Raw genomic sequence first — 20,741 nt, forward strand, 5'->3', positions numbered from 1 at the left:
TTAAAATGTATTAACAACATTAGTTGATTTGCTGCACACAGTGAGAAAGGGAATCTATGCACAGCCTTGTATCCGTGGATGAAATTGCTGCTTAAAGTTTTTTGCTTTTGTATCATTGCCAGTGCAAGGTATATGCTGTCCTCTACTTGCTGGGAGGCCTCTGTCTCCCTCTCACTTACCAGACTAGGAAAAAACAAACCAAAGAAGTTGGGGGGGAGACTAAGAAGGTTGTTCAGATTAATTTAGTCCTTTCTCCTCATCATCCAGGAAGGAAATAATAGAACAAGAAGAACTATTCAAGAAAGACAAAAGGGAACTGCAAAGCAGGATTTCAGTGAGGATACACTGCAGAAACGAAGATGAAGTTTTGCAGGGGTACACAAAAGCATTGGGCAGAAGAGAAACAGCTAAGGTAAAGCAAACCAGTCCTGATATTTTCCCTAGGTACATGATTATGAGATGGTAGTGGAAGACATCTGGGTACAACCTAATGCCCCATATACGCATACCTTCCCTCATCTTGGGTGCCAGAGAATTACCTGAGTGTCTGTCCCTATCCAAAGTCAAAGCTTTCCAGCATTTCCTAGCATCATCTCCTAACATTATATAAAAAAGCATGTTAAAAAAGGTTAAGGATCAAATGTACTCTATGCAAAGACCCACTGAAGTTAGGAAAAAACGAAAGTAGCTTAACTGAAAACAAAAGTGACCCTGGCTAGATATCAGGGAAAGCTTTCTAATTAGAAGAGTAACAAAGGACTGCAGCTGAGGTCCTGGGAGGGTCCTTTAGTTGAGGTTTTCAAAAACAGATCAGACCAAAAAACCTGTAAAGAATGAACCGCATATTTGTGACCATGCCCTTATGTAATGTAATTCACTATAAATCGACTATATATCATATGCATCTAGTTCCCTTCTACCCCTGTTGCTCTATGGAAGCCATCCTAGCCATTCAGAAATGACGTCTTTACCTTCAAGAAAAGAAGAAGAAATAATCATAACACTTGCTTTAATTCTGACCTTCCTCACAGAAGGTGGTCAGAAATATGCAGGCTTACTGGTTTTAGGAGTCAGCAGGGTTCATGCTTTTGAGTTCCTCTCTGCAACCATGACAACAGAAAGTTTAAATTATTTTAAATGAGAGCAAGAAAGAAATTCCAAGACTTTGAACTGAAGAAAACACCAACGTGAAATCCACTATAAGAATCAGACTGTAACGTTGCAGATTTGAAGACTTCCAGAGAAATAGAAAACCCTTGAAGATACCTATGTAAGCTGAACTACCACTACCGCAACCTGTGCAGGCTCTTAGCCAACAGCAAATGAAAGCTAATGCACTAAATCCTTTTATTACAATCTAAACTAAACTGAATTACTAAATATTTGCTATTCATGCATGTGGATAGCTACCACAGCTGACATCTACCAGCTTGATCACGTGCCCAAACCTTTCGATAGAAACTTGTAAGAATCAGCAGCGCCCACAAATACTGCATGCAAGTAAAAGATTTAGATACTGTAGTGCCACTGCAGAACTTAATTTTAAGTAGGGTAACACACCTACTTGAATCACAGAACTTTCAGCTTCACGTCACTACAGAAATTACTCTTTGTCAGTCAAACTTTCCTTTTGAAATACAGTTTTAATATGTTCTTATGTGAAGAATTAAAGTATTGCTTAGAGGAAAACATTTCTTTGTGTCAGCAGCAGCTGTTCCTTAAAACTGTTAAATCCACACTTAATGATCTGGGATTGTTTGGGGTTTTTTTTAATTAAACATACAGGCCTAATAGCATAAAATCTTCTATCTTCTGTTTCTAGCATTGAGTAAGAAAATGCCAACTCATAATGCTAAAACACTGCTTCCCATGTTCAGCTCGTGGGTCTAGCTCTCATATACCAGGCACCTCATGTAAGTGATACTGTTGTACTGGTATTTACTCTGTAACTGGTAATTCAGGCCTTGAGACAGTTTTTCAGAATTACCTGAGTGCCAAGCACAACCTTTAGAAAAGACTTCTGAAAGACTCTTACGAAAGCACCTGAATACTTTTGAATATAAGTATCATGCCTGTGTCCTTTGTGCACAATTCCAGTCCTGCCTATGATTACATGCTACAAGATAATCCCCATTGACATTGACAGGATCCTCCTCACCAAGATCAGACCCTTCCAATTTCTTCTTTTTCGTATGCATTATTTTTTCTGCTTTGATTTGAAGTTTGTTTGCTTTGATGCATAATTACTGAAATGACATTTGAGATAATCCAAAAAAGGATAGTATTATTTTTTCTCCTGTAGCAAGATGTGTGTGAGCTGACTAAAGCCTAACCACTGATTTAACTTAATTTGGCTTAATCAAGCTAGATAAAGATTCCCAGTGTCCCTGGAGGATGTAATTCCCAGCTGAAGCAACAGCCCAAAACCAGAACAAACCTTTATTCAAAATAAAAAATCCTTGTAAGCAGATCCAGCCTCCTATCTAAATGAAGTAGATTAAGAAAAAAAAATTTTCACAAAAATCATCAGTTCCACCAGGGTTCAAACAAGTCTGCTATTTCACCAAAATATTTTTTCTGCTCTAATCCTTAGCATAGATATATATATATATATATATATACACGTTTGAAGGTGCTTTAACCTTCTCCAACATAATCCTTTTCCCACAAGTGAGTAGCCTATATAACATTAGCACTATCATAATGTGTAACCAAACAGACTACAGGGGGTTGTATTTTTTTTCCCCAAAGCACACCCAGTTAGCCAGAAAGACAATTTTTGCATGCAGAGAAAATCTTGAGGTTTGGGGTTTTGATGGGCTGGCAGGGATGATGGCTTGATCAAACAGGTTTGATAGATTGTGGGTTCTGTGTTTTGATAAGGTCAGTACTTATCAAAGTAGTTATTACTGTGGAATTACCTCCTACACCTTTGGCAGACAAGCTACCTTTGCAGCTTTGTGTCAGAGATGCTTAAAATCTTCAGGCTTGCCTAGAAACCTCTTCAGTTCACACTGGTCCTGGAGCCACAGTGTACCTCCCTCCCAGCCTGCCCCAGGCAAGGGTGGTGGAGCTGCTAATGCTAACCTATTATCTTTCTCACTTAAGCAAAGGTTAAGCTAGGTAAGTACAAAATTATTTGTATCGGTATAAACTGTTTCCATGCTGTTTTACCTTTATAATTTTTGTGCAATGAAAGCAAAACACCCTTCACCAAAATCGTGACAGCCGTGCAAGACCTGGATACGCATCAGTCCAGAGCTACACATAATATGCACTTACAACTTGGGGCAGACGCCTGGTGCAATTTACTCACAGCAGAATTCTGCAAATTTGTACTACCGGAGCAACAACCGCAGACTAATCAGCTCCTCTACTGCCCAGAGGCAACATTGCCCGAACTGACAACTTGCCCTCTTTCCTCCTCCGTCCGAACCTGCTCCCCTCCCACACTTGTCAATTTGCTCACTCGTCCGTTGCTGCAGCCCTAGCCCGAGATCTCTGTGGGGCAGGGCCTGCCTTTGCGGTGGCTGTTTGCAGAGTACTTTGATGTTTTATCGGTGTGCTCAAGTGCTACCACGACTAAAACAATGTATCACTCTGCAAAAACTCCAGCCCCGGCTTTGACCAGGAGGAAACAGCTGTACACTTGAAAAATAACCTAAATCTACATGTATCATGAATGCTGGAGCATAAACTGACAGAGTCAAAGGCATTGTTTAATTAAATGTTCAGTCCCTTCTTCCAGATTGAAAATGGCTAGTGCTCCTGACAAAGTGCAAGGCTTCCTTTGTGTATATTGGAAACAATCACTACTGCAATTTCCTTTAAATTGTTCTTCTGGTTGCCCCCTCCTGCGTCAGACTTAAAACAGCTAAGAAGAATCATGCTTTTCCCTGCATTATGATTTTTTTTTTCTTTTTGCAAGCCTGTACTGAATAGAAAAAGCCCGTATCAAGCCAGTCAGGTTTCCTGTTCCCCCGTAACTGTTCCTAACTGACTTCAAAATGCAACCACATTTGTATGCACGGTGAACTTCATAGCAAACACGTGCTTCTTAAAGGTGCTGTACACTCTGCTAGCTCCTCTAATTTACTGCTTGAGTACATTCTTTCCCTTCATTTTTTGTACACTCAGAAATGAATGTCCAAAATTCAATTACACCACTTTTCTACAGTTCAAGTGATATTTCTTATCCCATATTCCTTCTGCATGCAAGAAAAGGAAGCTTGAGAAACTAGGTAATAAGCAGCAGCCTGTTAAATGTCCTTCTTCTTACAGATAATAATACTAAGTCCATCTGCTCTATGTGGTGAGATTTATGTAGGAAAAAGTGCATATTAAGATGAAGAACCTTAATCCACTGTAGGCAAAGGCAGAAGAAACTCCACCAATTTCAATAGAATTACATCAATCCACTGGTGGATTAGATACAAACACATACACAGTACAATCACTTCAAGTAGAGCATGGAGATGGGCATAGCATACATTATATAACTTCAAAAGACAGGTGAATGCAATAATGAACACTGGCTTGTACTTTTGTGACTTTTCAAGTGCATGCTTAAACTTCAATAAAGCAGGCATATAAAAATCTAGCTGTTTTGAATCATCATCAAGAGAAGACACGTGGTAGGATTAAATAATACTGAAGAAAATTTCACTTACCCTTTTGATTTTGGAGTTTCTTTGAGTGTGTTATTTGCTTATGAAAAGTTCTGGATTAATATTATTGGAGGGAGGGTTCTATAAGCACACTAGAGGTATATCACACACAGCAACAAAAATATTTCTCTATGCTGCCTTACTGCAAAGCTTCAACCATGACCTATGTAATACTCACGGACAAAAAATAAAATAAAAAAAAAAAACACATTTTTTCAAAAGTCAAGAAAACAGAAAATGTCATGCACTCAGATACAGACTGTGTAACGGGAAGAAACCCGCATCTATAACAAAAAGCTGGGTTTGATTCATTTTCAGTGAACTCAGTGCAGGTGGTTTAATACCCTCCCAATCAAACCTTCCTCTCAATAAAGTATGCCAAGTCAGAAGCATGTTTTCCTGCAGGACTTCTGCCTTCTTCTGGAGTTTCTGCATGCTACAGTAAAAATTTTGAGCTCTTACAAAAACACAAACAGGACAAATCGCTGCAAAGAAAGATTGACAACAAAAGAAAGGAAGTACTGAGGAACTTCTTTCCTTTTGGCATTTTATCGATTCCTCTCCCCAAACATCTTAACTTGACCAAGACCCCTCCAATTTCTGTACAGACACACACACAACATCAAAAATAAACCTATTATTTTTCTGACCATCCATGCTGACTTGTTCACCTGTTCATAAAGCAGCAGACACCATAAACAAACTCGGTTTGCATTGCAGTTTGTCTTTAAACAAAGATTTCAGGAGATAGTTCATGAAACCTGCTTCTATAGCAGAATTTTTTCAGGAAAGTGGGAAAAGAGAAAAAACAGATCTAAGATCACGGAATAAAGATTCAGTCATGAAAGCAACAAACACAGCTTTCATGCTCTAAACAGTCAGACTCAAGATCTGAACGCTGATGAAAGCCCAAGGATGACTAAGAAAAAGTTTAACTTTTATTTAAAAGGTAGAAAGTTTATACGTTTCTTTTATGTGAACATCTAACATCATCATACAAGATCTGACACATTTTATTTTCAGCATCATCATTTACTAATTGAGCCTGCTCACAGAAAAATTGGGTCCAATTTGGCTCTTCTTGAAGTTGGTGCCAAAGCACAACAAAACAACTATTATCTTCATTGGAATTGAAACCAGGTCCACAATTTCAAGTATTCCCAAATTAGGCAAATGCTTTGGTAACTCACTATTGCTTTCACAACAAAAATAAATGTTATATACCAAATCAGTGCCTGAGGAAGAGAATTGGCTTTTGCGGGAACAACCCAGGAACACTGGAGGAACAGCTGAAGGAAACACAAGGCCAAGAGTATTTTTGTAATAGTAAATCTCATCCATACCTAACGGTAGCATTGGGAGAGCAGAGAATACCCCCCATTTTTTAAGACAGTTTGTAGAGGTGATTTTAAAGGCACTAGAGTTTGTCAAGCCTTAACACAGAAGAACAAAAGACTACTCAAAATAATCCAGAATAAATGTGGTGCCTTTGAAGGACACCAAAAGCTTCTCTTTCCAAGTATGATGCCACAGGTTTAGAGCGTGCTATGTTCCAGGTGAAGAAAGTACATGCTGAAAAAAGAACTTAAGTGTTCAGCCAACTTAAATCTTATATACAAAAAGAAAAGGCATATGAGTACATGTTTTGGAACATCTAAGTCCTGCTGAGGGACTTTTAGAGAGAAAAAAAGAATAGGGGGAAGAATATGGCTGAAGAATCTGACATCATGTCAAAACAGAGGTGAATTATTTGATCTTTTGAACTTAAGGGCTTTATTCCACCCTGAAAATATTATTAAAAAACACCTTTAAGCCCACTCCCTCCTCCCTGACCCGAAGCAGCCAATGCAAATTAAACCTAAAAAGCTGAGGGCAAGTCAGGACATTCACACACCTCTTCAAAAGGTTCCACTACAAGGTCTTGTGGCTTTCTTCACTTCTTTCACAGAGGAAACAGCGATACAAGAAAAGTTTTTTGCAAGTGTAACCATGCTGTCAATTTGCATCTCTCCTTCATTTGCCCCGGGGCCTTTTTCTCCTGATCACCACTACTGAACTTAGGCTACCTTTCTCCCATGACCCCTTCTAAAGTGTCCTAATTTCCTCTGAAGGGAGATCCAGGCACAGTTGTCAGGATCATTTGCTGCATGGTCCCCAAAATAAACAGCTTGGTTTCAGTTGTTCAAGCCAGCCTTAAACATTACCCAGCAAAGCATGTGCCTTCAAAGCACTCCAATGCATATCACTCACCCCTTACATTCATGCTATGACTATCAGAATTATGATAGTCTCAGACTCAGCTTTCCTTTATTCTGGCATATTGAATAAACAAACCAACCATACAGACAAAAGATTGTCTCTCAGCATCAAGGAGATTTCAAAGGACCCCCAAAGGGGGAGGTTGGGCTGTGTGCAACACAGCCTAGATGTGGCCAGCTGCACCACTTAGCCCAGGATCCAACGGGATCCTTGCACTCCCTCATGTTGTCTTCCCAGGTAGTACAGACACGACCACAGAAAACCGCAGGAGATGAGAATCTGACTGTTCCTCAGCATGAACAAAAACTGAAAAAGTAGTAGCAGTCATGGCTTTCCAGTCCCATTTGGTTCTGACATGTGACTTCCTTTCCCTTCAACAGCCTTGATGAGAAGGTTACACTACTTTATAATCAACAGCCATCTTCTATACCACAGGCAAATAGATAACACCACCGAACCAGAATTAGAGCAGAGGCAAGGCCTAATGCAGTATTATTCTCTCTCTGGTGTTGGCCAACACCACCTAGTTTTGAGTACAGTAGGAAGATGTGGAGACCTTGCTTTCATATTACATGTCATACTAATATTCAGAGATTACCTCTTTTCAGAAGGGATATCTAACCATTTGCTTCAAGTTGTAAGTCAGTGCTGAACTCACTCCTCATTACTCACCTAAGTGTTCTTCCTCATTTTTTTAATTCTGAGTAGCTAGTTTCACCAATTTCCTGTGGTACTCACACACGGCATAAAAAAATGTTTATTTTCCTTTATGGCTCTGAATGTAGCCCCTTATAAAGACCACTCTTGTTCTGATATTCTGAGGGGAAAAGAGCTAAACCCCATTACATTCCTTCTAGCCACCATTCATCCACCAAATAGGAAAGAGGTTTGTCGCAATTTTTTTACACTATGACACGGAGAATCTGAATAAAACTGATGAACCAAAACTAGAACTGTAATTTTTCAGTATCTAGTTTATTTAAAAGATTAATAATAAACTAGATCTTCAATATTTAATAAATAAGAAGTGGGTATTACTATACACAGAAAATATTTTTGGTGGCACTACAAATAACCTAATCTCAGATATAAAGGAGAACTTACAGTGAAATATATGGTATGAGGAAAACAAGAACCAGGTCCAGTGTTTTTTATCTGGATGATCTTTCTTCTGGCTCAGTCCTGCAAGATGCTCAATTGCCTTCAGTTTTGCAAAGTGTTAAAGCATGTGCTTACATACATTAGTAGCCATGCCAAATTTTACCACTAATTACATAGGGAAACTGCCATTTTCTGCCTTCCAAATACTTTTCATGCAATTGAGATATAAAAGATCCTCCTTTTCCATTACTAAAAGGCATTTTGTCTCACACAGCCAAAGAATTTATCCCTCAGTGCATTCAGTTCTCATTTTCCTGAGAACACAGGAAAGATAGTAAAGTGCTGAGCCACTTATTATCAAACTGGCTCACTCAACCACATACAGATTTTATCCACATACCCAAAACTTCAAGAACTAAGGGAAGACAGAATGTCTTCTTGTCTGGCTTAGACCGAGCCATTTGTAACCGTGCAAAGTTTAAAAGATAAATAGTGACAAATAAATAAGTACATGAACCATACAAAATATAAGCCCACTTTTTCCTCCACGTTAGTAACTATCCATGACTATAATGACTTTATTATGTATTTTAAATGTAAGCAGAAGGAGCAGTTGGATTTCACAGAATGTAAAGGATTCCCCTTATTAAACAGAACTAATACAAATACCTGATAGGAGGGAAGGTTTGCCACGTGTATGCGCTTCCCTCATGTCACACCAAGACAGAATAAAAAAATTCACCAGGGGCAATGAGAAAGAAGTGTTTGTTTAAAAGGAATCCTTACAAGATTCCTTAATCTTTACACCTCTGAGACTTCTAACAACCAAGCTTTAGCATAACACCCCTGGTGCTATAGGTTAGTGATGCATTCCACTCACTAAAGATTTCCATAAAGAATGATCAAAAAATCCCTACATGGGTATTTTAAATTTTAGTTTTTATTTTCAATAATGATGATTTGTACTATCAATTCAAAGAAACTACTGAGGTGTCTTTTTTTCCAGTTCTAGAAAGTTACTACTGGAATTGCATTTCACAAAAGGTCTCTTCCCTTGTCATCACAGCATTTATTTTCCTCTCTCACTCATATTCCCAACTGTCTCTCTCTCTCGATTTCTAACCTCCCCAATACTACAGGTTTTGTTTTCCTTCTCCTCAAATAAAGAAAGCAAATCCACTGGCTGTGTGATTACTGCTGCCTGTGTTCCCTTATACACTTCAGGCTGGACCATCCTGACCCATTTTCTTACAGGTAAGCACCTGCCTCCCAAACAGTCACTAAGTACAGTCTACTTCTGATCAGTGGGACAACAGGCAAAACAAGGTATGGTATGTTTATGGTGACATTTAAATCTCTAAATATGACTGTTGAAATTTTGGCTTTTAAAAAATCAGTATTTATGGTCACATACCAAGCAATACAGCCTTCTATCAGAGATAAAAAAGCACATTTCCCACTTGGCAAAATAGACAGGTTCCCCCTCTTAACGCTGCAGCAAAATCAAAGGAGCAGTGCTCTCATTTTGCAATGTTTCTATTGGTTTTCCACTTCTAAACGATAGCATGGGTTGACCCCAAGCATGTCCCTTTGACCTTACTGCATACAATGTTCAACCATCCCCAACAAAGGATGCAAAGGAAGAAGTGGAACAAAAGCACAATCGATACTGAAATTACAATCTTAATTTTAAACTATGAAATTAAATTGATATGCAGCAAGCAGAAGATCTGATAAAAAGGCAGTATCTGAAATGTGTACTAAAAATGCAGTCTGCAAAATTCTATCCAGACATCGAAATATCATTATTCACTTGCAAAGATCTCTCTTTTGAATAAAATGCAGCTAATATAGCTGTTTTATTATTACAAAAATGAAATCCCCTTGAGGAAAATAAGAGTTTAAATAAAAAAAACACTGACAAGAATGAAGAAAATAGAATGCATCTCATCTTTGTACCAAAAATATGGATATTGGTAATGATGCAGCATGACCAAAACATAACTTCTCATTTTTTCATATGTGTTGAATACTACAGTATTAACAGTGTGAAGTGACATAAAACTATAGCTTCTTAATTAAATTCTCTTTCTGAAGCAACTTACAAATTATTCAGTCTCTACAACAGTTTCCCTCATATCACATGGCAATTTTTAGCAGTTTTCTTTCTTGAAGGGAAGGGTTGCAATTGTGCAGTTGAATTTTAGTTTAGAACTTTAATAAACTAAAATGAATAAAATATCAACAGATGGTATTTAACTATACTAAATACTCTAATATAAGAAATGCTAAATCCAAGTTAAAGAAATCCAAAAGCATTTAGTAAAAAGGCCACCTCACACAGCTTACATTTGCTCTGATTTCAAAGCAAAAGAAATTATTGCTCACTGACACCAGCAAAATAGACCCTTCTGACAACATTATTGCTCAAACCTCAGGTTGACTAAGAGGTAACTTCATTTAAAAGTTAATGGATTTCCTTCTTGCTGTCATGCTGGTTTCATTAATTTAGTTAAGTGCACCTAGGGAAAATAAAGTGTCTCGGTGTTCATTTATTTTATGGTTATTCCCTGGAGTATTCAAAATTGCTAGTCTCATCTGTAAATATACTGGTGAAATTAGTAATCTGTTTCAAATACGTGACAGTAATTTTGAGAAGTAGTTAATAGCAAGGTTCGTGAGCCCTTTTGTTCTTTTCATTCTAACTAGAAATGCTGAAAACAAACATTTGCCTTAAGTAATGTTTTCAAGCAAAATAAGTAAAAGAGTTGTTATATTCCTGTTACATACACATTACAGGATGACTGTTCTGTCTGAAACAGCTAATCACAAATAGGCTTCACAGTAGTATTTTCTAAGGGCCCACAGAGGTTTCCTTGACCTCCAATAACAAGTTTGTGCAACAAGGCACACCAATCTCCTTCTGTGAGGACAATTACTCCAATTCTTAACAGAGTCAAAATATGTAATGCCCACAACCCATCAGTCAGGTATCATGTCAAAACACTATTCACATGTCTTATGACATCAACAAATAAGCTACACCTACTTAGACGGTAGTAGTACCATACCATAAAAATGCCTAAGTTATTGTTTAATCTATATGAAGATGAGTCAAAGTAACAGTCCTGGAAAAGTTATTATTTTTCAGTTAACAGCTGATTCTTACCACATTTGTAGCAAAAGTCTGTTAAAAACCCATTTCTTAACTGGCATCTTGAACATCTTTTCTAGAGGAAAAGCTGTCCCAATCTGAGACCATATACCTTGATTAGACAAAGTGTACCAGAACCTGGTGAATAGCCTCTTTTAATCCAAAATTATTTGGACTAACTGCCGCCATTGCTTTATTATCTCAAAACATGCACTCTCCAAAACACCTGTCACTGTTAATGTACTATAGGGAAACATAAAAATTGAGATTATGAGATATTTGATGTCCTTTCCTGATTATCTAGCTATTATCAGCCTGCTGTAAACCTGAAGGCTGGAGAGCCAGCTTCCACATTTTCACACAACCGTGCTCTGACCTTAAACCACAAAGACATAAAGGGAGAACAGCAAGACAGCACTGCTAACAGTGAGAAAAGAGAAACAAACTATGAGAAGCAAAAGTCAGTTTGAGCAACTACAAGGAAGAGATCATCACAAACCCCTCCAGACAACGTGGCCCACAGCAGACTGGACTGCTGCTACCAGCGTAAAGGGCTGGCAACTTTATTCCCGGCTCTGATGCTGACCTGTTGCACAACCTTGGAAAAGTCACTCTACCTCTTTGCACCTCTGCTTCCCCACGTGGAACCAGAAAAAAACAGTACTTTCCTTTCCATAACAAGCTCTTTCAAATCCACACAGAAGAGACAAGTATCTCTAAATTGCACTCAAAGTCTTAGCCTTCCGCCACCTCTGCTCACTGTTTTAATCTGAAGTACAATTTAAAGCCCACTGTAGTACCAAGAATGTGTTAATAAAAACAATAATTCAAAAATTTCATATTTTGCCACGTATAGTTGCTGTCAAGTGTATCAAGTCAGAAATAACTACCATGCAAACTAAGCAATGCATCTTCAAAACTCAGCATGTGTTCAGAAACAAGTATCTACTTCAGGCCTTCATTTCAGATTCACTGAAGAAACAAAGTTGCCTAGGACTCCTACAGTCACAGAGCTCAGCCTTCCACCCTTCAAAGCAAATAGGACTAAATCCACTAATATCAAGTAAGTACATAAACAGTAAATAGCTGTTAAGTTGTATTTTTTGTTTCTAGCAGACATGCATCTGCTTGGGGGAAAAGAAGGGAACGAAGTTGCTTGTATAACCACTTAAAACCTCTGCTCTTTGTAATAGTTCAAGATCTGTAAAACAGTACAAAAAATGTAAGTTTCCTGTGTAGCTGTGAACCCAATTGAAAGTGCGGAGACAAAAGAAAGATCACATCCAGGATCTGAACTTCTAAGGAAATCTTTGTTTTAAAATAAAATACATAAGAACATTTATAATCTATACCTCGGTGCCAAAGCTGAAATTCTATAAAAACAAATACGAGACTCTACATTTTTAGATGTGTACATGCTAACAAAAGAATTAAAACAAAATGTTCATATTTTAAGGTTAAAGTGCCAAATGACACAACATGACAAATTTTAAGTTCTATTTTACTGATAAATAATTATATAACTTCAGTGGAAACCTGTAGAATGAAAACAACATGAATGCTCCCTGAGCAGTTTAAAACGGCATAAGCCAGGACCCAGTTGAAAGAGCCAGTTCTACCCTCCTCCAGCTGTGAAGGGCACTGATCCAGCTGAAGACTAACCAAGCAAAAGGAAGACCAGTGGTTACCCTTCAGATGGACATGTGCTGCTCTTCACACGCAGCTGCACAAACACTTGTGTGAGCACAAAAGCAAGGGAGAACACAATGGTGGAAACCATTGACTAAAGGAGAGCTATGGAGTTCCTCTCTGTAGGCTTTCAAAGGCTCATGGAGCTACAGGGTGTGGTTTCACATTATACAAATTCAATCTTAAAAAAAAAAACCACCCACAAAACAGGCTGCTACAAAAAGGGAGATTCTCCTTTCCCTAAAGTTCCCTGCTGTGCAGTCTCAGTGACTACCCCAAAATGTTCACAAACTACTACTTCTGTGTGTCCAATCCACACACTGTTCCAGCTGACTCTATGACTGCTCCATGGTTAAGATTCAAGACAGAGAAGGAGCACGTGAAAGGGGTGAAATCTTTAGCACCATACCACGTTCAAATCACAGTAAGAATGGCAGGAAACCACACCCTCATCTTAAACTAGGCAGTTCCCAACACTGCAAGTCAGCCATTCTTAAAAATAAGTTACATCCTCAGACCCTTTCTTTCCCATGGGACATTAATTTTTATGAGACACTGCACAAACCCGTCGCCTTGCAGAGTTTGGATTCACGAAGCTAACCATAGGACTATCTTTGCAGACGACTATTCTTTTAATATACTTCTGCGACTGCACATTTACAGGCAACAAAAGCATACATGCATGCATAACATACATACCCACATCTGCACATACAAAGGTAAGTTTTTCAGAAGTGTCTGAACTTAAACTTCAAAGACCTTATGTAGGTACTGAATTCCAGCGCACAGTGATTTGCTTACTCCTCTATGCTAAGCATGGATTTATGAGCCTATTTGCAGGCAGTTGATTCAGCAAAGCTTGACAGTTCTCCGCACATGTAGAGCTGGTAGTGCCACAGACTATAGTTAAAATTATATTGTTAAATTTAGACTCCCTCTCCCCCTCTTCGGGTTTTCCTTTCCTCTGTTGCTTCACCAAACTTTAATCATTCAAGCTGAAACATACAGGCATACAGATTTTTATTCTTTGAATGTCTGAGGTAAAATAGATCAGCCATTTCCAAGAACGAATTTTAGAAGAGCTGATTTCTTTCTTTTTCTTTTTTTCTGATCCAACACTGAAACCACGTTCTTACGTTGCTAATAAATTCAAGACAAGTCTTATGTTGCTAATAAATTCAGGAAAAGTCTCTGGCTTTTCGAACAAGGGCTTCAAGTGTCTGAGAGATGCCGTTTGCTGTCATCAGGCTTAACCAAACAGGACCAAGTTAAGGGCCTTCAGAAAAATCTCAGTTTTCACATGCCCTGTCAGGGCTCATTAGCGTTTGGCAGACGACTGCTTTGAAGAGTTCATCCGCGCTGAACGCGCTGCAGCAGAGCAAGAGCTTTTCCCACCGGCCAGGCTACCGGCCACAGGGCTGGAGGCGAGGCTGGACCTTCACCCCTCCGCTCGGGAGCTGCTGCCCTGCCGCCCCGGGGGCCGGGGGGAGGCGCCCCGCTCTGCCCCGCTGCCGGCGGCCTTTCCGCGGAGAGGCAAGCGGCTCCTGGGAGGGCACGGCAGGGAGCAGCGGCCAGAGGCAGAGTGACTCAACACGGGTGCACAACAGCCCGTGTACACAGCCGCCTTTTCCTGGTTTTTTTGGTAGCGTGTACCGAAAAACACTCGTGCCAAGTGTCCCGAGTGCTCCGGAATGCTCGGCACCTGCTCAGCTAAAGGAGTATCTCGAAGTACAGTCTCCAAAGCCACGTCCACCCCACCGGCACGCGTCTTCCTGCTTCATCTGTCCCTCGCGTGACCGCAACGAAAGTTACGAAATTATTTTTTCGCCTCCCGCGGGATCCCGAAAACCCTTTTTCCCACCGCCGCTCCCTTCCCGGCTACCGAAACGCGGTGGGCAGGCAGACGCCGCAGGGCAGCCTCACCGCACGGCGCGGAGCCCGGCCCCGGGGGCTCCCCCGCAGCGCATCCCGCAGCCCCGCCGGCCGCCTTTACCTTGATGCCCTGCTGCTGGGTGGTCAGGGTCAGCTTGGACTCGTCCAGGAGCAAAACTTCGCAATAAAATTCCTCCGGAGCCGCGCAGAAACAGCCCATGCCTGCTGCGATGGCCGGGGACGGGGCGGGGAGGCGGGAGAGCCCCGAGCGGCGGCGGAGAGGGGCTGAGGCGCAGCCGGGGCTGGGCCGCGCCCGGCTCCGCGCCCCGCCGCAGCGGCTGGAGGCCGGCGGCTGCTAGGGCGCAGCGCCCAGCCCCACGGGGCGGCCCTCCGCCGCCGCCATCCCGCGGAAGAGCCTGGACGGGGGGTGCCGGGCGCTCTCTATGGGAAAGGAGGAGGAAAAAGACCGGCGGCTTTTTAGGAAGGAGCCCAGGGCGCAGCCCTCGCCCGCGGCTGGCCGTCACGGCGGCAGCCCCGCCGCTGCCGCTCCGGGGAGGTACCGAGCCGCCCACCCGCCCCGTCCCCCGCCCCGTCCGCGCACGTTTCCGCGCCTCCTCTTTGTGTGGAGGAGCGGGCGCCGGGGGAGCCCTCTCCGCCGCCGCTGCCGGGGGAGGGTCCCCGCCCGGCGAGCGCCTTACCTCCGGCTGCGGGCCCTGCCAGAGGAGCGGGGAGGCGGCGGTGCCCGGCGGGCGCGGGGCTGGCGTCCCCCGTCTGCCCGCGGCCGTGCAGGGAGGGCGCCGGCGGCCGCTCGCCTGCTGCCCTGGCGGGGGCGGAGGACGGGGGCGAGCGCCGCCGGGCGCCGGCAGCGACCCAGCCGACGGGGCAGCCGCCGGCCGCCTCCTGCCGTCCGCCGCGCAGGGCTCCCCCCGGGCCGGCGGCGGCGGAGCGGGGCGGCTTTGAGGCGGAGGCCGGCAGACGGCACCTGCCCGGCCGAGGAGCCGCCGCCGTCGCCGCCCACGGGCTGGCTGCTCCGCGCCCGCCCGCCCCGCCCGCCCGGCACCGACACCAACACCGTCCCACCGACACCGTCCATCGGCCCGCGGTGCCGCGCCGCAACTCACGGTACCCCACCGGCATCCCAGGTCCGGAGCCGGACCCTGGCTGCCCTCTCGCGGGGCTCAGCTGTGCCGGTTGCCGGCGCTGGGGCGGGGGCGATGGCGATGGGCCCGGGCCCGACCCCGGTCCCGGTCCCCGGCCCGGTGCCGGCCCGCCCCCCTCGGGCACCCCCCGCCGGCTCCTGCCACCGCTGCCCCTCCCGGCGGCCGCGGCCCCGCACGCCGCGGCAGCACTGACCCCTGCCGGGCCGCCGGCCTCGGGGGGTGCCGGGGCCGCGCTGCCCCGCGGACCGGCGGCGGGGCGAGGCGGGAGGTGTCCCGGCGGGGTCGGCGGTGCTCCCCGAACGGTGTCGGGTCGGGGAGCGAGTTTTGCCTCCGTACTGCGCGGGGAAGGGCTTCAGGAGACACCGGTGAGGGTCCAGGAGAGGCTGACTTTAAAAGTAGCCTTGGCAGGAAATGTTTTCTCCGGCATGCTCTTAAATACTGACCTTGCTACAGATATATTTAATTTAAAAACCAGCAGCCCTGTAGTATGAAAAAAAAAAAACCCAACAACAAAAAACAACCAAAGAAAAGGTAGAACATAAAAGAACTTGCAGCTGCCTTTTGCAGTCGCTGTCTATAGTTTCTGGAGCACACACCAGTCCACCTTTGTATTTTAATTGCTGCACACATCTATATTCTATGATTTTTCCCCCTCAGGCAGAAAGTTAAGCCCTGATCCCACAAGTGCTTGTGCATTTGCTTAAGTTTGCATGCATGAGTCGTCCTATACAAAGTTTGCATGTGCAAATTTAAGAATATGCATAAATGTTTTTCTTATGATAGTTAACTTGCTCTTATTGCATAATAGAAGGGCACAAGGAGATTTCTCACTTGACAGACCCTACTAGGTATGTAGGTGAGTGACACAGAGAAAGGTACCTCTGCTTTTAAACCCCTGCCCTAAATAAAACCCTGCTACTCCCAGGAAATATCACTTCCATTTTCTTGTTTGGTGCAGGTAGTGTTTAAACTTGGGCAGTGGGGTCTTGGGATCTCTGTATCCATCTGGTAGCTGCAAAAGCAGTGTTCCATGAGCACTGTGAAGATCAGGACAAAAGGCATTATACATGGTCATAAAAATACAGCCTTTTGAACAACTTCTGGAATATGAAGTCTTGCAAAAGCTTAAAAGTTCTAGTTCCTAACCTTGTTCGTTGGGCAATATATACCCGATGAGAACGTAATCCAGACAGTGCAAGAAATGTACGTAAATTTATTCCTGGTTTTCTAAACACATTTTTTGAACACAGTTCTTGAATCCTGCTGACAGCAGATGGTTTTCTAGAGAACAGATGGTTCCTTTTTCCCTCTCTTTAGTCTATTAAGATCCATATATCATGCACATCATGACATAAATTACCCCCTAAGTCAGTTAAAGTCATTATATATGTATAAATCACTGATTAATCAAGTGAGAGGGAGGGCTCAGTGAACTCTAAACCTGTTCTAAAACCTTTAATTATGATTTTAAAATGACTTGTATAGCTACATCACAACCTCACAGCTGAGCAGTTTAAATCAAGTCTAGTCTTGGTTATAAGCAGTCCAAGTGAACTATTTCATGTCTTCTGTTTTTGAAGATCCATTTCACGCTACTGCACATTAGCTGATTGGTCCACAAGGAATATATAAAATATGCACTCATGTTCAGCTGATGCCAGTGTTTGGAGCACAGAGCCATTAACATATGAACTTACCTCCCAGCCAGCTACCACCAATAGCTAGCCACTGATTCTGCAGCAGTACCAGAACTTACTGTTTGAGGTAAAAACCCAGGAGGGCGTCCTGGACTGAAGAAGTGAGAAAATTAGCCAGGGGAGCAGAGGAAGAGGGGATGGGACCTATACTAGGAACCAGTATGAGCCCTGAGGAGCTCAGGAAAGCAGAAGAACTGTTATTTATAGGGGCAAAAATGTAGGGCCCAAGCTTTGCTTGGAGCTCCATAGACCAGTAAGTACATAAGACCAGCCCTGCCTCAGTATTTCAAGTATCAGGCCATCTCACAACTTGCGAGATGTTCTCCAAATCCATTAGGAAACTGAGCACCTTTTTCCTTCTCTCTACAAGAAAAAACACAGGTCAAGCACTGCAAAGGAAAACTTGCTGACATAAGCTCTCGTCACACAAACACTTATGGACACGTTTAACTCAGGCATGTAAGTACAGGACCAGGGCATAAGGGCATTTTTGTCCATTGCCTGTTTGATGAGGTACCCAGTGCAATTCACTGCAGCCACTATGATCCAGTACACCTTCATTAAAATGATCAGTTTTAGCTGTAATCAAGTATTTTCAGTGTGGTCATATAAACAAGACACTGAGCACCACAAGGACTTCTATATATGAAGTGACCTACATCCATATTCTAACTTTCTGGCAATGAGACTAACTGTCCAAAAGAAACAGGTAGCATATCTGGTTTCTCACTAATTTTTACACAGTTTTGCTCTCAAACATTTGCTGCCAGTAGTTGAACATGTAGTAAGAGGCATGGTGACCTGTTTTAGCCGATGTCACCATCACTTACCTTTCACTGTTATTTACTGATCTGTAGAGATGCAATTCCTATATCTTATCCAGGTGGGCTTCCAGTGGGCAAGTGAAAAGTTAAAGCAAGCTAAAGAGCAGCCTCTTCATCTTCCTCCTCATGCAAAGACAAGTCTCCTGGACTCAGCTCCTTGCTCACACAGTGAGCAAAGAGAAGCACTGAGGTCTAATACAAGAAGTTTAAAAGGAAAACAGAGAGCAACAGCACATACCCTCTGGGCTAAATGTACAACCCTGAATGCATCTTCCATCAATGAAACAATTCCTACCAAGAGTACTGTTCAACAGTTATTGTCCAGTAGGGTCTGGGGTGTTTACAGGAAAAATAAGGTACAACTCTTGCAGCAGCACTGCACCGCTCTGGTTCGACACGTGCCCACCTGCCCACACATTACTGCCCCCAGATATCTGCAGTCCTTTCAGAGAGGTTCTCCAGATGTTCAGCATGCTATGAGAACTATACTTACTTGTGCCTCTTCCACCCAAAAAGAGGAATGTCCACCCACAGCAAGCAATGGAACAAGAATAATTTCCACACAGCATTTTACAGCATTCAGAGGCTGAAGTTTGAGTGTGTTGCAAATGTGCATGAATTCACATTTCCCACTTCACTAATTAAGGTTTTACTTAAAACACTCATGGATCCTATCATCTAATGTTTCTCCAGGCTCTGTGTTACTACTACACATCACACATGTATGCATTCACTGCACAGTAACAATTCGCAGTCAAAAATATTGTAAAAATAAATTTATTCATATATTGATCAGTTTTGTATTTTCTCCAAAAATGTAGTGACTTGACATTATACTGTACATAATACACTTAGAGAGCCCTTAAATTAAGGCATGCCAGTCAAGACCACTTAAATATAAGAAATGTTAAATTAAGGCCAATATTCAGATCTATAAGGCAGAGATAATCAGCAAAAAAAACCAACTTAAAAGGCCCCAAAGCATGCTTGAACAGCTGATTGAACTTATTAGTACTTCTATAACAATAAACACCTTGAGGACCTCTGAATCGAGATGGCACTGAGTAAAAATCCATTGTTCTTTTTGTTTGCTTGTTTAACAAGACCCTAGAAGATTGCAGCACTGCAAATACACACTTAATAATTAAGGAAATCATAAGCATCTCTCACTTTCTGATTTTTTAATAAAGAAAACATGACATTAAATATACTTTCTTAACCCAAAAATATAAAATAAAGCTTTCAGGACATTTATTGTAAACTATAGAGCTAAAATGAGAAACTGCAAAATCCATATATTTCCATCAATGCAAGAAAAAATTCTGTCTTTAGCTACTGTTTATTGAACCTAATTTTGTGTGTGATGTGGTTTTACAGAGTCTCTGTCAAGATTTTGACAAGCTACCCCTATGCAAAGAAGAACCAGACAATCCTGTTTTATTTTGCTTATGCTCAGCTTCCTCGGCAGAACTTAAATATGTTTTAATAGTAAAGATAATTGGGTGGCAAGATGTAACAATCTAACTTACCAAGAGAAAAAAAAATACATTCTCTCCAGGACTTTAAGTCATGCTCTCACAATTTAGCTTGGTACTTTATGGCCCCAATCAGCATAAAAATAGAGGCTGTGAAGATCTGTGGACATTTAGGAGGTGAGCTTCCTGTGGAGAAAACCATATCATTTTCAAAGAGTACTACCTAATGGATGAACTGTCACCTTTCTTAGTAAAACGGGACTGAGTAGACCCATGCTCAAGCACAGAAAAGAGGAGATTATTGTCTTCAAACAACTGCACTCTTTCCTACCACATTAGAGGACCTCCAGAAGTGTATCTTTGAGGTAAGATAATGAGCAATGCTGTGCCAAAACTTTCATGCCCAGGGAGCTGGTGCTATGCCTGTTGCAAGGCACTAGACATACTCTGATACTCTTGTAAAAGGCAGTTGTTTTGAATACACTTAGTGAAGCATCTTTTATCCTAAAGATAGGCTGGCCATGCTGACTGGCAAATTACAAAGGACTCAGGTAATCAGTCAGTCTGCTGTTGTTTGAGCCCCACGCTGTTCAAACACAACAGAAACCACGTTTGTCTGTAACAATTATCTCTTCTTTTCCTCTCCCCCACTTTCTGAATGCAAGTTTTGGGGGGCATCATTGCCAAGAGACCGTCAGTTCCCAGAGGGTCATTAGACCTCTACATGCCATGGAAATAAACCCAGGGACACACTAAATGCAAGCAACGACTTAGACAAGCCAAACATAGGCTGAGAGGATTCCCCCAGCCAGAACCCCAAGCCGATTCAGGGAGGCAACCAGC

At 42.4% G+C, this 20,741-nt stretch overlaps 1 protein-coding gene across 4 annotated transcripts in view; it reads right to left on the reverse strand.

The window, feature by feature from the left end:
* The window catches only part of EPB41L4A (erythrocyte membrane protein band 4.1 like 4A), a 139,708-nt gene extending 124,025 nt beyond the window's left edge, over positions 1-15,683 (reverse strand). For 2 of the 4 annotated variants that reach the window (XM_072860301.1, XM_072860297.1), the window contains exons 1-2: positions 15,441-15,683; positions 14,864-15,183 (exon numbers count right to left, since the gene is read on the reverse strand). In XM_072860301.1, the coding sequence (XP_072716402.1) occupies positions 14,864-14,962 (99 nt within the window). In that variant the 5' untranslated portion in view covers positions 14,963-15,183; positions 15,441-15,683. The remainder of the gene's footprint in view (positions 1-14,863; positions 15,184-15,440) is intronic. The other 2 variants (XM_072860299.1, XM_072860300.1) reach the window with 1 other exon arrangement.
* Between the last annotated feature and the right edge of the window lie 5,058 nt (positions 15,684-20,741).

This window comes from Ciconia boyciana, chromosome 4 (genome assembly GCF_034638445.1).
Source record: "Ciconia boyciana chromosome 4, ASM3463844v1, whole genome shotgun sequence".
NCBI classification, from domain to species: Eukaryota; Metazoa; Chordata; class Aves; order Ciconiiformes; family Ciconiidae; genus Ciconia; species Ciconia boyciana.